This window comes from Salvelinus fontinalis, chromosome 28 (assembly GCF_029448725.1).
Source record: "Salvelinus fontinalis isolate EN_2023a chromosome 28, ASM2944872v1, whole genome shotgun sequence".
In the NCBI taxonomy this organism is placed as follows: domain Eukaryota; kingdom Metazoa; phylum Chordata; class Actinopteri; order Salmoniformes; family Salmonidae; genus Salvelinus; species Salvelinus fontinalis.
In genome coordinates this window covers 14246249-14270379 of record NC_074692.1, presented here as the reverse complement: position 1 = coordinate 14270379, position 24131 = coordinate 14246249, and the positions used below count along the sequence as shown (strand labels likewise).

The following is a 24131-nucleotide window of genomic DNA, read 5'->3' as shown; positions in this document are numbered from 1 at the left end:
ACGGTTCGGTACGTATTGTGGTTTTGGGGTCACGGTTCGGTGTCGGTACTGCGGGAAAATTAAATGCCATTCACAATGTTCCTTGTATTGTCCGTTGTTACCGGATTGTTATGTTGGGCCTCTCAAGTTTCCACTCTGATGCTATGCTTGTAACCATGTGGGAGGCGGGACAGTTCCAGTTGTGAATATTATTTGGATGCATTCACGTGATTTGAGAAATGCAGATTGGCTAATGGCCAACAAGCTTTGTCAACCATAAACTTAAAGTACAGCTATCATGCTTGTAAACACAAATCACATTAATAGATTGCTTTTAAGAAATAATATTTTGTTGTTGCATTTAACTGATGAAAATGCTGTTATATAGGCCACTTCCTAAGTAGATGACGTCAGAGGTAACAATGTGTGATATGTGGGTGCTCAGGGTGATAGGCGAGTTTCCCACTAGTAATTACCATTTTGAGGGCCTTTCAGGTGAACTTTTCTCAATCGTATGTGGTACATTCCCTCTTCCCACTTTATATTACTAATGCACCATGACACTGCCTCCTTTAATTCCAGATGTGCACTTGTGACTCTCATAAAGGGGGTTTGTCTGTAGCACGGTACATCTTCCACTCTGGGGAAATTGTGATGGGCTGTCACTGTTAAGCGCAACACGGGCCATGCATTGGCCAATTCATTGAAAACTAAGGCTTTGGTTTGCTTATGTAGAGCGGGTACTACCTCTTTGCGGAAATGGGTGCAAGATGGAAGTTCATAATGTGGCTCAAGCACTTTCATGAGGTGCTGAAACCCCTTATTCTCATGCACTGAGAAAAGGCACAAATCCGGGGCTATAAACCAAAGACTGTAAAAAATATAAACATAGCCTACCTATTGCTCTTGTAATTTCTTTGATCCAGCTATAATCAACTGCCAAGTGCTGCTTGAGTGCAGAGGGGAGACGATGTTGTGTTGTTTCTTTGCGTTTCCGTCTTGCTCCGGTATACTGGGGTGATGTCGACGTAAATGTGTCAATATATTTGAGGTGTTGGCAGCTGCTATGTGTACCGTTACAGCCCTAAAATCCTCACAACCCAGCAAAAAGCTCTACAGGAATTCCCTCAAAACACTTCAGAAACAAAAGTTTACTATCATCACTCACCAGTGGCAGTGATCCAGAGACAGAGGCCTTGGTCAGAGTGGTGTTGTGCTGCTACGGTTACTAATCCTTCAGTTACAATGTCAGACAAATAACAAATAAACAAGTAAACACTTGAAACAATAATAGCAACGTCCCCTGCTCTGCCATGATGATAGATGTTGATGTTTAAAGTGTATGTCAATTTTACACCAAACCAAGAGCATTAAAGATTGTGAAGTAAAAGAGGTCTAAGCTATTTGTCTAAAAACAAACTAAAAAACGATTTAGATTTGTGAATGCAATGATATTTTGTGAAAGTGGATTAGACTATCTAATCCTATACTGACGTTCAGATTGGTGTCAGAGCTGTGTCTTCGTCTCCAATTATTAGTAAGAATCAGTCAAATTGAATTACAAGATATAGCCCCCCCTGGATGTGTATGGTGTGCTTGGTTTGGTCTGCCCCCCCCTGGCTGTGCATGATGTGTTTGGTTTGGTCTGCCCCCCCTGGCTGTGCATGATGTGTTTGGTTTGGTCTGCCCCCCCTGGCTGTGCATGATGTGTTTGGTTTGGTCTGCCCATCCCTGGCTGTGCATGATGTGTTTGCTTTGGTCTGCTCCCCCTGGCTGTGCATGATGTGTTTGGTTTGGTCTGCCCATCCCTGGATGTGTATGGTGTGCTTGGTTTGGTCTGCTCCCCCTGGCTGTGCATGATGTGTTTGGTTTGGTCTGCCCATCCCTGGCTGTGCATGATGTGTTTGGTTTGGTCTGCTCCCCCTGGCTGTGCATGATGTGTTTGGTTTGGTCTGCCCATCCCTGGCTGTGCATGATGTGTTTGGTTTGGTCTGCTCCCCCTGGCTGTGCATGATGTGTTTGGTTTGGTCTGCTCCCCCTGGCTGTGCATGATGTGTTTGGTTTGGTCTGCCCATCCCTGGCTGTGCATGATGTGTTTGGTTTGGTCTGCCCATCCCTGGCTGTGCATGATGTGTTTGGTTTGGTCTGCCCATCCCTGGCTGTGCATGATGTGTTTGGTTTGGTCTGCCCATCCCTGGCTGTGCATGATGTGTTTGGTTTGGTCTGCCCATCCCTGGCTGTGCATGATGTGTTTGGTTTGGTCTGCTCCCCCTGGCTGTGCATGATGTGTTTGGTTTGGTCTGCCCATCCCTGGCTGTGCATGATGTGTTTGGTTTGGTCTGCTCCTCCTGGCTGTGCATGATGTGTTTGGTTTGGTCTGCCCATCCCTGGCTGTGCATGATGTGTTTGGTTTAATCTGCCCATCCCTGGCTGTGCATGATGTGTTTGGTTTAATCTGCCCATCCCTGGCTGTGCATGATGTGTTTGGTTTGGTCTGCCCATCCCTGGCTATGCATGGTGTGTTTGGTTTGGTCTGCCCATCCTGGATGTGTATGGTGTGCTTGGTTTGGTCTGCCCATCCTGGATGTGTATGGTGTGCTTGGTTTGGTCTGCCCATCCTGGATGTGCATGGTGTGTTTGATTTTGCCTGGCCTGAGTGTGAGTTGTGTTTGATATAGAGGTCTCCATAGGATGTGTCTCCAAGCTTATCTGTGTGTAGAGAACCACTTGTCTCTTTTGCAGATATCCATCTCCCTCCAGTTTACCTTCTCCCTCTAAAGTTACTCAAGTGTGAATTACTTTCACAGGCCTTTCATTACTCACAAACCACAAACTCATTCAATCCCAATAGACAGACAGAGCGCCGACCAATCCATTGTAGCAGCTAGCTACAGTATGCAGTATTTATGACTCTTTCCACATAAGAGAGGAAACAATTTAATAGAAAAGATGTAAATAGGGGAGAACTTTAATTATAAAATACAGACTCTAATCTGGCAGCTTCTAACGTGATGAATAAAGTATTGTCCTGTGCAGAAAAGGCCAGGTGTTGTTTTGTGAATGAGAAAAGTATACATAATCTGCTCGTCACAGAGTTGGGACCCAGTGTCTTAAGAGCAGAGCGATATGCAGGCCCTGACCCGCATGTCAAGGAGGTGACCTTTGGCTGGAAATAAAAGTGGTATGACAGGGAGTGAGAGGCGGCAATGTGCAGTCTAACTCTGCAGCCAGCCAGTGGCCCCCTGTGAATGGAAATAGTGGTTCCTCAAGTAAAAGTGGCGTCATACCATGTATATCGCGCTCTCAATACTTTGGTATTGCACAGTAAACACCAGGAGAACACCTCAGGGAAAAACACTGAGACGCTAAGAACAAAATCATAGATCCTCTGCTGTGTACAAGAAAAAAAGTTCCAATACTCCAAGAACAAAACTGTGATATGTTGTGCTGCCCTATTACACTGATCCCGAGATAACATATCCAGAATTGCTAGCCTTCATCAGCTCCTGAAAATAAAAAAAGTGAGTATATATAAGCTATTCTTTTATGTTGAAGAAAGTGTAACAGAAGGTTACAGTACAGGTTTTTTTCAGTAGCTATTGCTCGACTAGCCTTTCTACAGTCCAGTCCTCTCTCTCCACTGTGGTGATGAGAGAGACAGTAAGTAACCCATATCAAGGCAGAGTTGGATACTGTACTCTCGCTGTCGTTCTCGCTCTCTCTCTCAGCCCCACAGCAGCCACTGATACAAAGGCCCTGAGTTAAGAACAGAGACCTTATCTGGCCCTGCATAAAAGGAGCGCAGATGAATAGAGGTGGATTGTCTTTTGAGGTAACACATGAAAAGGAACTGTCATTTTAAAGCTCTTTTTAAATCACAAACAGATGTTTTAACAGTTTACCAATTTCTGCTGTTTATGTGTAGCTCATGGATTTGATTGGCAGTATCGTGTGTATTTTCAGATGTTGATGGCACAAAAAAATAACTTAACTATGAGGTAGGGGCATCCCGAGTTGCGCAGCGGTCTAAGGCACTGCAGTGCTTGAGGCGTCACTACAGATCCAGGTTTCAATCCCAGGCTGAGTCGCAGCTGGCCGCGACCGGGAGACCCATGAGGTGACGCACAATTGGCCCAGCGTCGTCCGGGTTAGAGGAGGGTTTGGCCGGCTGGGATGTCCCATTGCGCTCTAGCGACTCCTGTGGCGGGCCGGGCACATGCACGCTGACACATTCGCCAGTTGTATAGTGTTTCCTCCAACACATTGGTGCGGCTGGCTTCCGGGTTAAGCGAGCAGTGTATCAAGAAGCAGTGCGGCTTGGCAGGGTCCTGTTTCGGAGGACTCATGGCTCTCGACCTTCGCCTCTCCCGAGTCCGTAAGGCAAGTGTAGCGATGGGACAAGACTGTAACTACCAATTGGATATCACGAAATTTAGGAGAAATGTGTAAAAAAAAAAAAAATCTCAGGCTTTTCATGGTAGTGAAATGATTTACGGTGAAGTAGTATCTCGCATCACTGATTTTTTTTCTTATTTTTTTCTGTTTTTATCTTTACCATGAAAAGCACCATGGTTCTGGAATGGGGGAGTAAAATAACTGCCTTGTCCCGGTAGCATTCCTCAAGACTAGCCTTCTTGGCCGTCCATCTTGGTAATCAAACAGGATGGTTTTGAAAACAGAATGTGCTCGGCATTGCCCTTCCCACAAATAATTATTTTTAAGTAAGAGACATTGTAGACGCAAGACAGCACACCACTTTTCTTTGTGATCTAGTCTGAAATAGAATACTCCCTCTCCCCTTGTTGTTGCCTTAATCGCTTTCTTCTCTTGGACAAAAATAGAGCTACTTGTCCATGGAGTTAGTTCTCACTCTGACAGCTTTTGGGTTAAACCACAGATTTAGAGCCAGTCCATCTGGAGCCGCAACAAAGGCTTTAGAAAAAGCAGAGGGCCACAGTGAGGTGAATGCACACTTCCTCTTTAGATAGACAATTCCACCGCATTTTCAATAATGGGTCATGAAACAAAGAATTTAAAGCCATTTGTATATTTCATAATGACTTCTCCAATGAATACAGATCTGTATGTTTCTTCAAAGCATTGCAATATTTCCATATATACACAATTAAGTTAGTAAGGTTCTGTTTTCAGTAAATGTAGAAACTACAGTATTTAAGAAAAGAAAGATTAAGCCAGGACAAAGGTCTAGCTGAAAAAGCTATGCATGGTTTTGCAGTCTGGTTCCCTTCGTAGAAATGCAGTGTTGTCAGGTTGTAGAAGTAGAATTTATTATCCAGTAATATGGTTGACCTTGGTGGAAGTTTACCAATATATTTAGGGAGGGTAGGAGTGCCTGTGTGAGTGCAAAATAATACTTAGCAGCAGCCACCGTGCTGCACAAGCTCCTGCTCCCTCTTTTTAAAATCTTGCTGTTATAAAGAGATTTGAGGAAAACCTTCTCTCAGTACAAACTGAGGAACATGAAGTAGCCCTTTCCTGCAGTGAAATGACCAAATTGCCCTTTAGTGGCCTCATGGGTGGAATGTTATTAATATTTTTCCTAATTTCATAGTTAATTATCATAATTATTTATTGTATTCTGAAATTCCGGTGTTTCTATGTCAAACGGTTTTGTTCTATTTCAGTCTTCTGTGTTGTATATAAAGTGTAATATTGTGATGCAAACACAAAATGTAACACATTTCAACTCTGTATCTGACATGGTACAGGTCTTATTTTTGTTAAGCCCATAACCATGTATGTGAGGTGAATACTTTTGTTTCAAAGTAGATTTGTTTAAGACTACCAAGAAACACTCTGTGTGACCCAGATGTATCCCACTGCAGTAAAGGTTAATGTTATTTTAGAGGTATTATACATGTGTTCCTTGGCCAGGTACAGTACAGACACAGTACTGGGTTATTAACAAACTCAAGTCATATGAAACAAATGATGAAAGGAATGTCTGGTCATCTTCAGCTTGGTAGTTCTGAACCAGATGTTTGACTGTTGTTGGACTTTTTGAGATGTTGTGAGAAAGTAGGCTTCTCTTCCCTGTCAGCCTAGGAGGATCTCATCTCAGTGAGGTGTCTGAACTGGCGGGATGCTAAAGAACATTCTGAGGCTCAATCCAGCCTCCACATCCTCCATCCTCTAATGTGAGCTCCCGTCCATCTCTCACATTCATTAAAGAACCCTGTAGCTCAGTCAGTTACTGGCCTCAAACCCGCACACTTCCCTTCACCACAATGCATAACAAATTATTGCTACTGCTACACTGCAGTATTTGGTATAGTCAGATGTAGTGAACAGCACTGTAGAAATATTTCACATTTTTCATATCTATTTGACAGATTTGAGAACGTTGAGGGAAATGACTACGGAGAGGGTTTAAAAAGGTGTGTGGTGGATGACTTTCTTACCTGAGATCACACAGCCACCTATTGGATATAGGGATATAGTCCTTAGACTGCCTGGGTGTGTGTTCAATGCCAAGCTAGAGGCTTGACCTCTGACTGAAGAAGGAGCTATTGTCCTCAGGTCTCTCAGGCGAGGCGGATGAGTCAGTCATTGTTCCACAGATCCTCTTACTCCTAATCATTAAAAGTAGCTTTGATTACTTGTCATCATTGACATTGTACGCAATCAGTGGTAATGTTTTTTCAATGTTCTGTACATTTCCTGATTTGTGGTGATAAGAGGACAAGAGGTCGACTGGTACTGTAGCTGTTATGCTGTCCAATGAATAGAGATTGAAGGGGTTTGTCAGGGCCACTTGTAGCTGGTAAGAACCAGAGTCATATAGAGTCCATCCATATGACTCTGGCAAGGACCGTCCTTGACAGACATGACTGTTGCTTCAAATGAAAATAAAAGGAGAAATATGCAATTGCTGTATCAATTTTTGGGCTTATAAATGAATTATATGTACCCGTTGATTCTTGAGGCATTTGTAAATTATATTATTCATGAGCTTAGTTCAACTTGCGTACCTCATTAGAACCCCTTATATATGCTTGTTTTACTTCAATGTTTGTAAACAAAGTAAATGTAAACAAACACTGTATACCTTCAAGTCCTGGTTGAAACTATAGTTTTGATATCATAGATGGTCATTCCCGGCATCCATAGCTCTATCAATGAATTTGCGACTGGTTACATTTCTTCAGCCCCATCCCTCAGCTTTTGAACAGCAGAGAGCTTTATATATTTTTTTACTCATGTAACGCCCCAGTGACGACAGTCAGTACAATTCCTTATGTTACAGCAAGTATCATCTTTTTTTCATATTTTGCATCGTGAGCCTTCTCGACTGAATATCACAGAGAAGCAAGTTGTGTTCTGAGAGCAATCCTTTGGGGTGATATGAAAGTGTATTCAGCCTTTTTTTGTCCTGTGCTTAATCAGACGTGATGAGAATAGAAATGTCTGAATGTGCTGTTTCCTGTAGTGAGACCTGGGGAGAAGAGATCTGTATATCCACCATTTTTCACAAGTTTGATTTTCTGTATCTTATCCTTATGTTTACTGGAAGCTTTCTATTTAGTTACGTACTTGTTTTTCGACACCTGTTGTATGCTGCACCGGGCAGTAGGCAATGCCGAGCAGCAGCGTATAGATCTTTGGTGGGTTTGTGTCCACTTGTTCTCTTGGTCGTGACAGGGCTCTGCTCTCATTGTTAAATGTCCCTCAGTGCACACAAAGAGGCCGACTCACTCTGCCCTGCAAGAGGCCCTGTGTTTGTCCTGATTTACGATATCGCTTTGCAATAAAGGGCAGTGTGAGGGGAAGAGATTCATTAGGCGGACAGTTTATGTTTTAGAAAACTCCGGAGCGGCCCTGAGAATACTGATTGGCACACAAATCCATGCTTGTCTCATCCTCCCTGTCCAGGCCAAAAGCTCTCTGGCCTGGCCTGTCCTCCCCTACAGCCGTGTGCGCTGCCTGCTCTGGCACAATGGAGCCATTCTTCTCTGCACCCAGGAGACCAGTAATGTCTGCAGCCCAGCCCAGCCCAGGCCACTCACTGACTGATATCCTGCTGTGATAACTGTGTTGCAGACACACAGGCCTCACCACCTAAAGGTTCCTTTTTAGCCCCTAATGGTGCTGCTGTCTCTCTCAGCCAGGCAGGCAGGCCCACATGGGGACCAGAATGTGGTGTCCGTGGTTCTTCTCTTCTCCTCCCCACAGCTTTACCAAACACATTCAAGTAGTGCTGCTACTGCTGCTGCTGTTGTTTACTCTTCCCTGGTCGATACTCTTTAATCCCCAAGATGATGCTTTCTCTCATGAACTCGAAAGTAGCTCTTCCCTTAGTGAAGCCACAGGCCCATTAGTCTTTATTACCTCTAACTGTCTTAAATGTGGCCAATAATCACAGGAGGCTGCTGAGGGGAGGACGGCTCATAGTAATGTCTGGAATGGAGTGAATGAAATGGAAACCATGTGTTTGATACCGTTCCATGAATTCCGTTTCAGCCATTACTATGAGCCCTTCCTCCCGAATGAAGGTGCAACCAGCCACCTGTGGTGACCATCAATTAATGTCAGACAACAAACAGCTACAGCAGGTCCCCCACTATTGTCGAAGAGGTAACTGTTCTACACACAGCATTTTGCATTACCCCTTATTCATGAGTAGTTATTATAGATGTAATTTAGCTCATCTCAGGGATAGAGAGGGGTAAAAGCACCTAGGGAAAATGTCTGTTTAAAATGACCCCTTGACTTTTTCCACATTTTGTTGTGTTACAGCCTGAATTTAAAATTGATTAAATATACTTTTTTTTTGTCACTGGCTGCACACAATACCATAATGTCAAAGCGAAATTATGTTTATTTTTTATTTATTTTTTACAAATGAATTACAAATGAAAAGCTGAAGTGTCTCGAGTCCATAAATCCCTTTGTTATGGCAAGCCTTAATAATAAGTTCAGGACTAAAACTTTCCTTACCAAGTCATAATAAGTTGCATGGACTCACTCTGTGTGCAATAATTGTGTTAAACATGATTTTTGAATGACTACCTCATCTCTCTACCCTACACATACAATTATCTGTATAGTCCCTCAGTCGAGCAGTGAATTTCAAACACAGATTCATCCACCACAACAACCATGGAAGTTTTCCAATGCCTCGCAAAGAAAGGCTCCTATTGGTAGATGGGTAAAAAAAAAAAGCAGACTGAATATCCCCTGAGCATGGTGACATTATTAATGACACTTTGGATGATGTGTCAATACACACAGTCACTACAAAGATACAGGCGTCTTTCCTAACTCAGTTGCCTGAGAGGAATAAACTGCTCAGGGATTTCACCATTAGGCCAATAGTGACTTTAAAACAGTTACAGAGTTTAATGGCTGTGATAGGAGAAAACTGAGGATGGATCAACAACATTGTAGTTACTCCACAATACTAACCTAACTGACAGAGTGAAAAAAAAGGAAGCCTGTGCAAAATGAACATATTCCAAAACATGCATCCTGTTTGCAACAAGGCACTAAAGTAATACTGCAAAAAATGTGGCAAAGCAATGAACTTTTTGTCCTGAGTACAATGTGTTATGTTTGGAGCAAATCCAATACAACACGTTACTAAGTATCACTCTCCATATGTTCAAGTATAGTGGTGGCGGCATCATGTTATGAGTATGCTTTGTTATGCACTGGGGAGTTTTTCAGGATAAAAAAGGAACAAAATGGAGCTAAGCACAGGCAAAATCCTAGAAAACCTGATTGTCTGCTTTCCACCAGACACTGGGAGATTAATTCACCTTTCAGCAGGACAATAACCTAAAACACAAGGCCAAATCTACACTGGAGTTGCTTACCAAGAAGAAAGTGAATGTTCCTGAGTGGCCGAGTTACAGTTTTGACTTAAATCTACTTGAAAATCTATGGAAAGACCTAAAAATGGTTGTCTAGCAATGATCAACAACCAATACGAGAAAGATTGAATTTTTTTTTTTAAAGAATAATGGGCAAATATTGCGCAATCCAGGTGTAGAAAGCTCTTAGACTTATCCATTTAGATCCATTATCTATTATCCATATGCTTCTACAAGCACCTTTGGCAGACTCAGGGGTGTGAATACTTATGTAAATGAGATCTTTCTGTATTTCATTTTCAATACATTTGCTAACATTTCTAAAAACATGTTTTCACTTTGTCATTATGGGGTATTTTGTGTAGATGGGTAAAGAACACTTTTTTTATCCTCCCAGGTGGCACAGTGGTCTAGGGCACTGCATCGCAGTGCTAGCTGTGCCACCAGAGTCTCTGGGTTCGCGCCCAGGCTGGGCTGGGTTCGCGCCCAGGCTCTGTCGCAGCCGGCCGCAACCGGGAGGTCCGTGGGGCGACGCACAATTGGCATAGCGTCGTCCGGGTTAGGGAGGGTTTGGCCGGTAGGGATATCCTTGTCTCAGTATGTAAAATGTAATAAAATGTATGCACTCTACTGTAAGTCGCTCTGGATAAGAACGTCTGCTAAATGACTAAAATGTAAATGTTTATCCATTTCGAATTGAGTCTGTAACACAACAAAATGTGTAATAAGGGGTATGAATACTTTCTGAAGGCACTGTAAACAAGCAGAAAGTAATATATTATATTGTGTATTGATTCATCCACTAGTGCCTTTTCCACTTTCTTACATTTCTTGGTGACTCAACAACACAGTAAATCATCCTCAAATTCTATTTGAAAAAACAACAACTGGATTTATTATTCTTGACGCTTGGACACAAATTCAATAACCCTTCTTAATTAGATATGATGATAAATACGTTGCGGGTAATGCATAGGGAAGAGAGAGCTTTCTGTCATTCTTTATATTTAAGGAATGTCCCATTAGAAGTAAAGTCAGGCCTTGGGCCTGTTGGAGTCAGAGGGGTCAGAGAGAGATACATGGGACTGTGGGAGTCAGAGGGGTCAGAGAGAGGTACATGGGACTGTGGGAGTCAGAGGGGTCAGAGAGAGGTACATGCCCAGGGAGAGGAGAAGAAGAGAGGAGTGAGAAACTGTCAAAGTCAACAATTATAGCCATGCTCTTATTAATTACAGAGAGCTCCTCCCCTCTGTTTGTTTCTGTCAGATCCTTTTGCTTTTTCCCTGACATTTCTCTTTACGTTTATCTTGTGGAGTTCTTTCTCTTTGCAAAATGTTCATTCTGTGCTGTTAAACTTTTGTCTCCCACTCTCTCATTTTTGGCTCTGCATTAGGCATACGAATCATACTGTCTTGTTGACCTTTGCAAGGAGCAAGAAGGCAGGCAGCTCCAGTGGACACCCATATCATTAGACAAGGTAGAGGGCAGCAGAAACATTGTCTCTAGTGCTGGTGTCCTCTCGAGTGGCCAGTCATTTACCCAGCCTCATCCATGTGTGAAGGCTGCTGCTCTTTCCTGCCCGCTCTGTCAGTCCTACTTCAGCTGTACACACACACTGGTCTGGAGCCTGTGTGATAGCACTGCTGAGCATGTGTGGATGAGGAGTGCTGCTTGGTTAGTCTGGAGCTCTGACTACCTGGTTCTGCCTGGGATCTGCTGCACACTGTCCACCTGCCAGTCTATCTGTCATAACAGCTCAAACATTGTGTAGTTCTCCCCACGCCCATCCCCATACTGACAGCAGAACGAGTGGTCAGCTCTTCTCGGAAGAGAAGAAATGCCTCAAAAGTGTTTGGAGTGGTCCCGCTCTAACAGAAACATGCAGACTCACCATGATTTGCATGCTTTTGCTTCTTATGGTCGCTCCTTTAGAACGCTGTACTATGATAATGTTTATGTGATGATTAGTCCATTTCTTGCTAATAACACTGACTAGAAAATATGTTAGGAAAATACACAACTGCCATACATTCACTGATAAGTGCCTGAATGTGTTGTCTACGATAAAGAAAATGAACCTATTTAACTTTGAATCAGCATAATGCTGTATCGTATTTCTGATTAAAATCAAGATGATCCTGGTACAGCAGGCAGGTTGGTGACTCGGAGGAGGGACACTGACCGACATGCTGGCCTTTCTGGCCCATGTCTGTCTGGACATTAGTAAAACCTCAGTTTACTGCAGGTGAAGTGGGCACAATGATTTCTACAAAAAACGTCATACCATGTTATGCCCTATTTCTCCTTTTAGGAGCACAACATCGAATGAGATACTGAAAGGTTTGAAAGAGACTAAAGATTACAATACTGTGGTCCCCAGTCCACTTCCTTCACCTCAGGACACAACTGGGAGCATATAGAGATTTCAGTAACCCTCAAGATATTTATATGCTTTATACATATATCTTATTTATTTCAATTCCAAACACTGCTGACTCTTTATTACTGTGGATTTGGGTTTAAAGTTCTCTTGATGGAAGTTTATTTTAAGGTAAATTCAGAGCCAATTCCAGAGACTGATTGCATTAGAGATTTGCATACAAATATTCAAAGTCTGGGAAATGGATCTCACAGTTGTTTGCAGGTATAAGCATATTGTACCTTGGATTATGCTGCAGTTACTCTACCACATACCTACTTAAAGTTTTGTGGCTTCAAGCTGCTTTTTGAAAGATACAAATGAAAAAAGCATTTGTGTAAAAGGTTTGAGCATTATTTTCTGATGTAAAAACAAATTCAATGCGTTGTCTATTTGTTGTAAACAAACAATTCAAACGTCATTGATTACTTAAGTCAGTTCCTCTATCTTCACCATATTATTTCAGAATGAGCATAGGCAGGGTTTGTCTTTCTACAAGGTTGCCTTACAAAGGAAGTTCGTCATTATTCTTTATTCGTAGATTGAGTGTGCACATGGGTTCCATCGGTTGCTGGTTCTTTGAATGGAATTCAAAAAGTTGCCATGATTTATACATAGCCTTCCTTTCCCCCCTGTAAACGTATGTCCTCTAAGTTCAGAAATCACACTACTACATTCCGTCACAAACAGATTCAAATGTTGAAGTGTTTGTTGTTATATGATCTGTATGTGTTTGTTATTTTATATTAAAGTGCTTTCAGAAAGTATTCATACTCCTTGACTTATTCCACATGTTGTTGTGTTGCACACAATACCCCATAATGACGAAGTGAAAATATGTTTTTATACATTTTTACAAATGTATTGAAAATGTTAAAATCACCTTTGGCAGCGATTACATTTGTGAATCTGGCTGGTTAAGTCTGTAAGAGGTTTGCACACGTGGAATGTACAATATTTTCACCAGGGGTTGGAATCAAAATAACTTTCCATTGTTTACTTCTGAACCGTTGTTTTTTTCAATATGTTCCACTGTTCCGACCAGCAAAATCAAGTTCTGAACCAGTTCAAACCCCCAAAAGTACAGGTTCATATTGTTCCGTCTGTGCCTTTTTAAACTTCTGAAATATAATTTTTGTTTACGTTAAGCTCGACATTAAATTACTTCACCAATCAGTGTGGATAGAGAAGCTTGCTGTGGAGCGGTTAAGCAATTTAATCTGTATAGGAAAGTCGTTAAGAGAAAATTGTATTTTGCCGTAACAGCATGGTTTAATCATAATGAAAGACAAACACACACACACACACTGTGCTGTCACAGTGTAGGACGTGAGATGCATCTGAAATTTTGAGGTTGAGGAGAGAAGATGAAGCTTCCGTTGAAGCGCTGTGCATCTAGTTATGGCATGCATTATCTGAATTAGGTCAACAGAATTATGCCTACAGTATGGAGGACCGGCTTTATGGAGGAACTTTTAATGTCTTTTCGAGTTGGTTTAACACCGGACCAGAGGAAACAAGCTTGAGTGTGCAGAGCAGCACAACAATTGAAAATATGTCTTACCTTTTTGTAGTTAATAAATCCAACGTGAAAAGTGATAACTATAGTATCCTTCAAAAAGTCAATCCATTTTCTTCTCTAATTAAACATTTCTCCCTAATTTCTGAATTACGCCTGTAACTTCATCAGTACACTACAGTAACCTATGTAAATTCATCAGTACACTACAGTAACTTCATCAGTACACTACAGTAACCTATAACTTCATCAGTACACTACAGTAACCTATGGAACTGCATCAGTAGGCTACAGTAACCTATGGAACTTCATCAGTAGGCTACAGTAACCTGTGTAACTTCATCAGTAGGCTACAGTAACCTATGGAACTTCATCAGTAGGCTACAGTAACCTATGGAACTTCATCAGTAGGCTACAGTAACCTATGGAACTTCATCAGTAGGCTACAGTAACCTATGGAACTTCATCAGTAAGCTACAGTAACCTATGGAACTTCATCAGTAGGCTACAGTAACCTATGGAACTTCATCAGTAGGCTAGAGTAACCTATGGAACTTCATCAGTAGGCTACAGTAACCTATGGAACTTCATCAGTACGCTACAGTAACCTATGGAACTTCATCAGTAGGCTACAGTAACCTATGGAACTTCATCAGTAGGCTACAGTAACCTATGGAACTTCATCAGTAGGCTACAGTAACCTATGTAACTTCATCAGTACGCTACAGTAACCTATGGAACTTCATCAGTAGGCTACAGTAACCTATGTAACTTCATCAGTAGGCTACAGTAACCTATGGAACTTCATCAGTAGGTTACAGTAACCTATGGAACTTCATCAGTAGGCTACAGTAACCTATGGAACTTCATCAGTAGGCTACAGTAACCTATGGAACTTCATCAGTAGGCTACAGTAACCTATGGAACTTCATCAGTAGGCTACAGTAACCTATGGAACTTCATCAGTACGCTACAGTAACCTATGGAACTTCATCAGTAGGCTAAAGTAACCTATGGAACTTCATCAGTAGGCTACAGTAACCTATGTAACTTCATCAGTACGCTACAGTAACCTATGGAACTTCATCAGTAGGCTACAGTAACCTATGGAACTTCATCAGTAGGCTACAGTAACCTATGGAACTTCATCAGTAGGCTACAGTAACCTATGGAACTTCATCAGTAGGCTACAGTAACCTATGGAACTTCATCAGTAGGCTACAGTAACCTGTGTAACTTCATCAGTAGGCTACAGTAACCTATGGAACTTCATCAGTAGGCTACAGTAACCTATGGAACTTCATCAGTAGGCTACAGTAACCTATGGAACTTCATCAGTACGCTACAGTAACCTATGGAACTTCATCAGTAGGCTACAGTAACCTATGGAACTTCATCAGTACGCTACAGTAACCTATGGAACTTCATCAGTAGGCTACAGTAACCTATGGAACTTCATCAGTAGGCTACAGTAACCTATGGAACTTCATCAGTAGGCTACAGTAACCTATGTAACTTCATCAGTACGCTACAGTAACCTATGGAACTTCATCAGTAGGCTACAGTAACCTATGTAACTTCATCAGTAGGCTACAGTAACCTATGGAACTTCATCAGTAGGTTACAGTAACCTATGGAACTTCATCAGTAGGCTACAGTAACCTATGGAACTTCATCAGTAGGCTACAGTAACCTATGGAACTTCATCAGTAGGCTACAGTAACCTATGGAACTTCATCAGTAGGCTACAGTAACCTATGGGACTTCATCAGTGGGCTACAGTAACCTATGGAACTTCATCAGTAGGCTACAGTAACCTATGTAACTTCATCAGTAGGCTACAGTAACCTATGGAACTTCATCAGTAGGCTACAGTAACCTATGGAACTTCATCAGTACGCTACAGTAACCTATGGAACTTCATCAGTAGGCTACAGTAACCTATGGAACTTCATCAGTAGGCTACAGTAACCTATGGAACTTCATCAGTAGGCTACAGTAACCTATGTAACTTCATCAGTACGCTACAGTAACCTATGGAACTTCATCAGTAGGCTACAGTAACCTATGGAACTTCATCAGTAGGCTACAGTAACCTATGGAACTTCATCAGTAGGCTACAGTAACCTATGGAACTTCATCAGTAGGCTACAGTAACCTATGGAACTTCATCAGTAGGCTACAGTAACCTATGGAATATGGTAGTATTCGGGATATGGTAGTAGGTGCCAAGCACACCGGTTTGTGTCAAGAACCCCAATGCTGCTGGGTTTTTATGCTCAACAGTTTCCTGTATGTATCAATAATGGTCCACCACCAAAAGGACCTCCAGCCAACTTGACACAACTGTGGGAAGCAACTCACTATAAGGAAGGTGTTCCTAATGTTTAGTATGCTCAGTGTAAGTGAAAACTGTAACTAGGCCACTCAGGAACATTCAATGCCGTCTTGGTATGCAACTCCAGTGTATATTTGGCCTTGTGTGTTAGGTTATTGTCCTGCTGCAAGGTACATTTGTTACCCAGTGTCTGTTGGAAAGCAGACTGAACCAGGTTTTCTCTATGATTTAGCCTGTGCTTAGTTCTATTCCGTTTCTTGTTATTCAAAATAAAACTCCCTTGCCAATCAATCAGTCAGTCAAATGTATTTAAAAAGCCCTTTTTACATCAGCAGATGTCACAAAGTACTTATACAGAAACACAGCCGAAAATATCACTGGTCTTTGTGGTTGAATCTTTGTTTGAAATAACCTGCGCAACTGAGGGACTATACAGATACTTGTATGTGTGGGTTACAGAGATGAGGTAGTCATTCAAAAAGCATGTTAAACACTATTAATGCAGGCAGAGTGATTCATGCAACTTATTATGTGACTTGTTATGGAAATTTCAACTCCTGAACTTATTTCGGCTTGCCATATCAAAGGGTTTAAATACTTATTGACTCAAGAGATTTCAGCTATTCGTTTTTAATTCATTTGTAAAAATTTGTTAAAACATAATTCCACTTTGACATTATCGGGTATTGTGTGTAGGCCAATGACACCAAATCTAAATAGAATCTATTTAAATTCAGGTTGTAACACAAGAAAATGTGGAAAAAGTCAAGAGGTGTGAATACTTTCCTTATTTGTAATTACACACATCGTTCATTCATTTCTTCCAGTTTCTTCTTTCTTTTGTATCAAATGTTCACAAGGCTAGAATGGGCCTCACAGAAATTATAACGAAATCAGCCAACCTTCCATTAATAGATTTGTTGACTCCATAGATGCTAAAATGTTGTCTGTGCAGTGTATCGTATCTGTCATTCACGGTTAGAAAATTGCCTAACTGTTAGAAAATAGCCACTTGACAGCTTGAACAAGGGAATACATTTTACTGACTTTAAAAAAAATCTTTAAGAAGATAATAGTGATCCCATTCTTAAAGGTGTATACTTGTACTTTGTAGGGTTTCATTTAGCCTATATACTGTATGTGAGGCACATAGGGACATTTCATTCCTTCTCAAGAATGTTATGTCATCTGGAAAGCACAAACGATAAATCTCATTATAGTCGAGACATTAAAAAAATGCTAAGGCTTTTGGAGTGAGTGCTTTGTCTTAGAAGGCATGCTGGATTGAGACCGCCCCTGAGATGCAAGTAAAAACATTGTCACCATGGGACTGCAGAGGATAAGACTTTGTCTTATTGTTCCTGATTGTTCTGTCTTGTATTGCTCTTGCTGGACTATCAAGCTTTTCATTTGTCAGTGTCTTTGTACTATCTTACCATCAGCAACAATGCTTCTTAAATTACAAACTACACTGCGGTATAGTATTTTTCAATGGTTTCTGTCCTCTGTTGTAAAAGCCCCTTATGAGTGCTGGTGTTTACTTTGAAGGAGCTAAGTGATGCTTGAGTGAAGATGTTAATGATACATAGTGATCTCTGGGGTGATTGGGCTGGGCAGAGTGAGAGAGTGTTGTCAAATCAAATCACATTTTATTTGTCACACACATGTTTAGCAGATGTTAATGCGGGTATAGCGAAATGCTTGCGTTGCCCTTCAGATGTGGAGGCCTCCATGGGACAGACAGGGACGAGGTCAAGTGGGCACTATGAATCACAAATCCCTGCCTGATTTGTAAATTGTCGGGACATTGATTTACAAGGCTGGGTCTAAGATGGGAGTGTGGTGTTTAGGGAGGCAGGGAGGGAGGCAGGGAGGGAGGGAATAGTAAGCAATCACACAGCAGATTGCTCTTGAGAGGAAGGTCATAGCCCACTCTTTGGGTGATTAACACCTATTTGCACATGTAATGTTTTCTCACTCATCACACAGGCCACCATGGAGTGAGACCTGTTAGCAATGGCCCACCAGAAACAACTCAAGATTACTCCACATGAAAATTAACACACTTTATCAGACCAGAGTATTTGTGATTAATCTTCACATAATTGAAATGTGTGTGTTAAAAGTATTAATACAGTGATTACATTCATTCATACGTTAATGTACGTATTATATAAAAAATTGTGGATTGTAGGCCACTTTTAGTTATCTTTGATATTAGTTGCAATATGATGAGGATACCTGAGCTCTTCATGAATTGTATATATTGTAGAATAATAGTGAAGACATCATAACTATGTAATAACACAAATGGAATCATGTAGTAAGCAAAAAAGTGTGAAACAAATCAAAACATTTTTTAATAATTAAGATTCTTCAAAGTAGCCACCCTTTTGCCTTGATGACAGCTTGGCATTCTCTCAACCAGCTTCATGAGGAATGCTTTCCCAACAGTTTTGAAGGAGTTCCCACATATGCTGAGCACTTGTTGGCTGCTTTTTCTTCACTCTGTGGTCCAACTCACCCCAAACCATCTCAATTGGGTTGAGGTCGGATTATTGTGGAAGCTAGGTCATCTGAAACAGCACTGCATCACTCTCCTTCTTGGTCAAATAACCCTTACACATTCTGGAAGTGTGTTTTGGGTCATTGGCTTGTTGAAAAACAAATGATAGTCCCACTAAGCCCAAACTAGATGGGATGGCGTATCACTAAAGAATGCTGTGGTAGCCATGCTGGTTAAGTGTAGTCACCTGGAATGCAAGAATTAGAGTGGAGTGCTGCATCAGATGACCTGGCCTCAATATTCCCCCGACCTCAACCCAATTGAGATGGTTTGGGATATGTCGGAACGCAGAGTAAAGGAAAGGCATATGCTGAGCATATGTGGGAACACCTTCAAGACTGTTGAAAAAGCATTCCAGGTGAAGCTGTTTGAGAGAATGCCAAGAGTGGGCAAAGCTGTCATCAAGTGTGTCTACTTTTTCGGTTACTACATGATTCCATATGTGTTATTTCATAGTTTTGATGTCTTCACTACGATTCTACAATGTAGAAAATGGTAAAAATAAATAAAAACACTTGAATGAGTAGGTGTTCTAAAACTTTTGACCGGTATTATATTTATATATATTTGAAGTCGGAAGTTTACATACACTTAGATTGGAGTCAATAAAGCTTGTTTTTCAACCACTCAACAAATTTCTTGTTAGCAAACTATAGTTTTGGCAAGTTGGTTAGGGTATCTACTTTGTGCATGACACAAGTAATATTTCCAAATAATTTTTTACAGACAGATTATTTCACTTATAATTCACTGTATCACAATTCCAGTGGGTCAGAAATGTACATACACTAAGTTGACTGAGCTGTTAAACAGCTTGGGAAATTCCAGAAATTGATGTCATGGCTTTAGAAGCTTCTGATAGTATTAGGCTAATTAACATAATTTGAGTCAATTTGAGGTGTACATCTGGCTGCATTTCAAAGCCTACCTTCAAACTCAGTGCCTCTTTGCTTGACATCATGGGTAACTCAAATAAATAAACCAAGACCTCATAAAAAAAATTGTAGACCTCCACAAGTCTGGTTCATCCTTGGGAGCAATTACCAAACGCCTGAAGGTACCACGTTCATCTGTACAAACAATAGTACGCAAGTATAAACAAATGGACAATGACCCCAAGCATACTTCCAAAGGTGTGGCAAAATGTCTTAAGGACAACAAAGTCAAGGTATTGGAGTGGCTGACCCTGACCTCAGTACTATAGAAAATTTGTGGGCAGAACTGAAAATGCGTGTGCGAGCAAGGAGGCCTACAAACCTGACTCAGTTACACCAGCTCTGTCAGGAGGAATGGGCAAAAATTCACCCAGCTTATTGTGGGAAGCCTGTGGAAAGCTACCTGAAACGTTTGACCAAAGTTAAACAATTTAAAGGCAAAGCTACCAAATACTAATTGAGTGTATGTACACTTCTGACCCACTGGGAATGTGATTAAAATAAAAGCTGAAATAAATCATTTTCTCTCCTATTATTCTGACATTTCACATTCTTAAAATAAAGTGGTGATCCTAACTGACCTAAGACGGGGAATTTTTACTAGGATTAAACGTCAGGAATTGTGAAACATTTAAACTAAATTTATTTGGCTAAGGTGTATGTTAACTTCTGACTTCAACTGTATATATTTATATATATGAGAAAATAAATAGTACTGAAATGTGCAATGGTCTTGACCCCTTTTTAATATCAAAACATCACAATAACCATACACCATGAAATACACCTACACCATAATGTAATGTATTGTAATGTAGGCCTAATTTTAGGCATGACCGCAGATTACATTACTCAGTGTCTTCTCTGCTGTCTGTGTGTAGTTTTATCAGTTCTCTCTGGTACAGTAAGCTCCGCTCCAAATGGCTGTCAGTACAGCCATTCTACTTTTACTGGAGGGAAGCTTTAGAGGAAATGTACAGGATGTACAACAAGTGAGCACTGACTGAGCTTGTCCTGACTCGGCTCTTCTTTTCTGTCTTCCAGTAGCAGACTGTCGAGTATTGGAGGGATTGCAGAGGTTTTCATCCATCCCCACCTACTTGCCTGTCAACTACCAAGTGATCAACGCAGAGTCTGCTTTCTTCCTGAAAGAGGCCAACCAGGAGTTCATGAGGAACTCCAGCCAGCTGTCGCGGACAGAGCCCTTCTTCATCTACCAGGCCCGCAGCATGCCCTCAGTAAACGCCAGCTATGGCCCCCTCTCTGTGGAGCAGCCTGTCACCCTGGAGCTCATCCAGAACCCTTGGGCCTTTGTGGCCTCCTCCATGTTCACCTTCAACTGGAAGGTGCAGACTTTCATCATCCAGGACAGGATCTACCTGTCCAACCCCAGGGTCCAGGTGCTGTTCTACGTGGCGGGCAGGGACTGGGATGACTACAGCGCCATCGACAAGCTGCCCTGCGTACGCATGTTTGCCTTCCACGAGACCCAGGAGGTGCGTGGCACCTGCCAGCTGAAGGGGGAGCTGGGGCTGTGTGTGGCTGAGCTGGAGCCCCTGGCCGGCTGGTTCAGCCCCCCCAGCGTGGTGCCTGGGCGCCAGAGGACCATAGAGCTGGCCGAGGGGACCACAGTGGAGCTCTACTACATGTTACAGTCAACAGAGGCAGGGGAGTGCCACTCGGAGGAAGCCCGGAAAGGCAACTCCATCCGCTCGGATCAGGAGGGTCTATTTGGCTCATCCACCTCCACCCCAATGAAGAGGATCGGCAGTGTGCGTCTGTACCAGAGCCCTGCCGCCCTGGCCTTAACTGAACACAGGCTGGATAGTAACTTCCTGGTCATGGTGCCGACCACGCCCATGAGGCAGAGGGACACTGTCTCCGCCTTCATCACTGCCTCGGCCTTCTCTCCTGTGGAAATGTTCACCCTAAGGTAAGCCAATACATAAGCATAGTCTTATATTAAAGGTTGCTCATTAGACCAGTGCTTATCTTCATATATTGTGTCTCTGCAATGCTGTATTAGAGTGAATACATTTTTTAATTAACTTTCTGCAGTACACCCTAGTTGTAATTAAATTAGTAAACCCAGATTGTTTGCCAAGGATTGTAGGGCATTTGTAATGTTTGGCAGCTAGGCTGTTAGTCCTGATTTATTTGTAATCTCAGTGTTTTTGCTGTCTCCAAAATTAAAGTTACTTTACTCAGTTTAGCCAAGCTTATGTAACTCAGCAAAAACAGGGAGTGTAGTATCTTTCTCTAAGATAAATAGTCAAATTCAATGAAGCTGTAGGTACTAATTAGAATGTGCAGATGAGACTAAGTGAATTTGATAATTAACACACAATGCAAATGAGGATGTCATTAATTAAAATGCATTCCCATTAGCGTAATCACTGTTAGCCTGATCTTAATCACGCTGGTTGAGAACATTTATAAACCATAAGAGATGCTGTGACTAGGGGTCAAGCCAATTTGTCAACCTGTGTAAATGAAAACAAGCCAACTGACTGATCCGATTGTTTGCTGCTAAGGTGAATGGGAATGCTGACCCAGCTAGCAATGAGGAATCGGCCCAGAAGCGGCCCTCTTCTGGGGGGCCGGAACTGATTGAATTGGCCTGGAATCGTGTGTCGGACTCAGCCCAGAATCAAAAAGAATGACTGCCCAGAATCGGCCCAAGTACATCGGCCGTTTCCGTCTACCGGAATTCAGCCGACTTTGCCGGCATCTTACCAGAATCCCTCCAGAAGCGTCCCAATGCAAATTTAACAAGGACATCCCGGCCAGCCAAACCCTCCCCTAACTCGGACGACACTGGGACAATTGTGCGTCACCTCCCGGCCAGAGAGTAGCCCCAATCGGCCCGAGCCCCAAGTAATAAATTTGGGCCAGATAACTCACACCGGAATTGGCCCGCGCTCAATCCCCGCATCCTAGCCATATGTAATACTGCCAAATGCGACCCAGACTCGGGCCACATGATGTCGGCCGAGTTTGACTCTCAGCCGAGTGCCCAGACGGAATCGGACCAGATCCACTCTGCTAGCTGGGTTGAAGTTAGTTACACTTTTCTCATCTTAAACAATGGAAATAGAGGACAAGTTATCATAAATGTTGTCATAAATGTCCTATCCTATTTTTCCTATTTGATGTTGAATATATCTCTCAGAAATTTAACTTCCACATGAAATCAAAATCATAACCTAATGAAAACTAGGATGTAACATTTAATCACCAAATATTTATTCTGGTGAGATGAGGTAATGGCAAGTTTTTAATTCAGAAACTATAAATAATCCTAGTTTTTCACCTGATTTATTAAGCGTCAAAATTGGCCTCAGAGACTTAATAGCCTGTGGTGTTTCTATTTAGTAGCAGTGGTGTACTTTGTGATTACCAGCCTCTACTGGCTAGCTGCAAGGTGCAAATAGATAGCACAGTGGATCTGGGCCGATTCCGGCTGAGAGTCGGGCACTTGGCTGAGAGTCAGACTCGGCCGACGTCATGTGGCCCGAGTCTGTGCCGCCTTCGGCAGTATTACTTATGGCTTAGATGTGGATATTGAGCTGATTCCAGTGTGAGTTATCTGGCCCAAATGTATTACTTGAGGCTACTCTTTGGCAGATGATTACACAGGCTGCTTTATATAATTAACATTTCATTATTTATTTATTTTTTCCATATTTTCCTCATTGTTTCTGTGATCACAAAATACAATTAACCTCCCGAGTGGCGCAGTGGTTTAAGAAACTGCATCGCAGTGCAAACCTAATTTCTACAGATGCTGGTTCGAGACCCGTGCATGCTGTGTCCGGGAGACCCATGAGGCGATGCACAATTGGCCGAGCTTCGTCCGAGTTAGGGCAGGGTTTGGCCGTCCGGGGTGTCCTTGTCCTATTGTGCTGTAGAAACTCATGTGGCAGGCTATGTGCTGACACAGTCACCAGGTGTATGGTGTTTCCTCCAACACAAAATGTTTTTTTGTGGATGGGTATAATTTGTACGTAAAAATGTATAATAGTAATATAAGTTGGGTAATTTTGTAAACATTTATTTAAATTTGCATTGGGACACTTCTGAGGAGATTCTGGTAAGATCTCTCTGGCCGGGAGACCTATGAGGTGACGCACAATTGGCCCAGCGTCATCCGAATTAGGGGAGGGTTTGGCTGGCCGGGATGTCCTTGTTAAATTTGCATTGGGACGCTTCTGGGGGGATTCTGGTAAAATGCCGGCAAGGTTGGCTGAATTCCGGTAGATGGAAACGACCCAATGTACTTTGGCCCATTCTGGGCAGTCATTCATTTTGATTCCGGGCCGAGTCCGACACTCGATTCCGGGCCTATTCAATCAGTTCCGGACCCCCGGAAGAGGGCTGCTTCTGGGCCGATTCCTCATTGCTAGCTGGGTTGGTATGCACTTGGTCTCTGTAGCGCTGTCATTCTCTATTGTGGTACACTATGCGTGCATCTTTGAGCAATACCTTTTATGTTAAACTTACAGAAAGTTCAACCATAAACACATTCCCAGGCGTTTCTTT

At 42.2% G+C, this 24131-nt stretch overlaps 1 protein-coding gene across 2 annotated transcripts in view; it reads left to right on the top strand.

Annotated features, from left to right (window-relative positions):
* The window catches only part of si:dkeyp-14d3.1 (transmembrane protein 132C), a 223031-nt gene that overhangs the window by 19921 nt on the left and 178979 nt on the right, over nucleotides 1–24131 (top strand). The window contains exon 2 of one of the 2 annotated variants that reach the window (XM_055886730.1): nucleotides 20637–21522. In XM_055886730.1, coding sequence (XP_055742705.1) covers nucleotides 20637–21522 — 886 coding nt within the window. Of the gene's footprint in view, nucleotides 1–20633; nucleotides 21523–24131 lie in introns of both variants that reach the window. The other variant, XM_055886729.1, reaches the window with a different exon arrangement.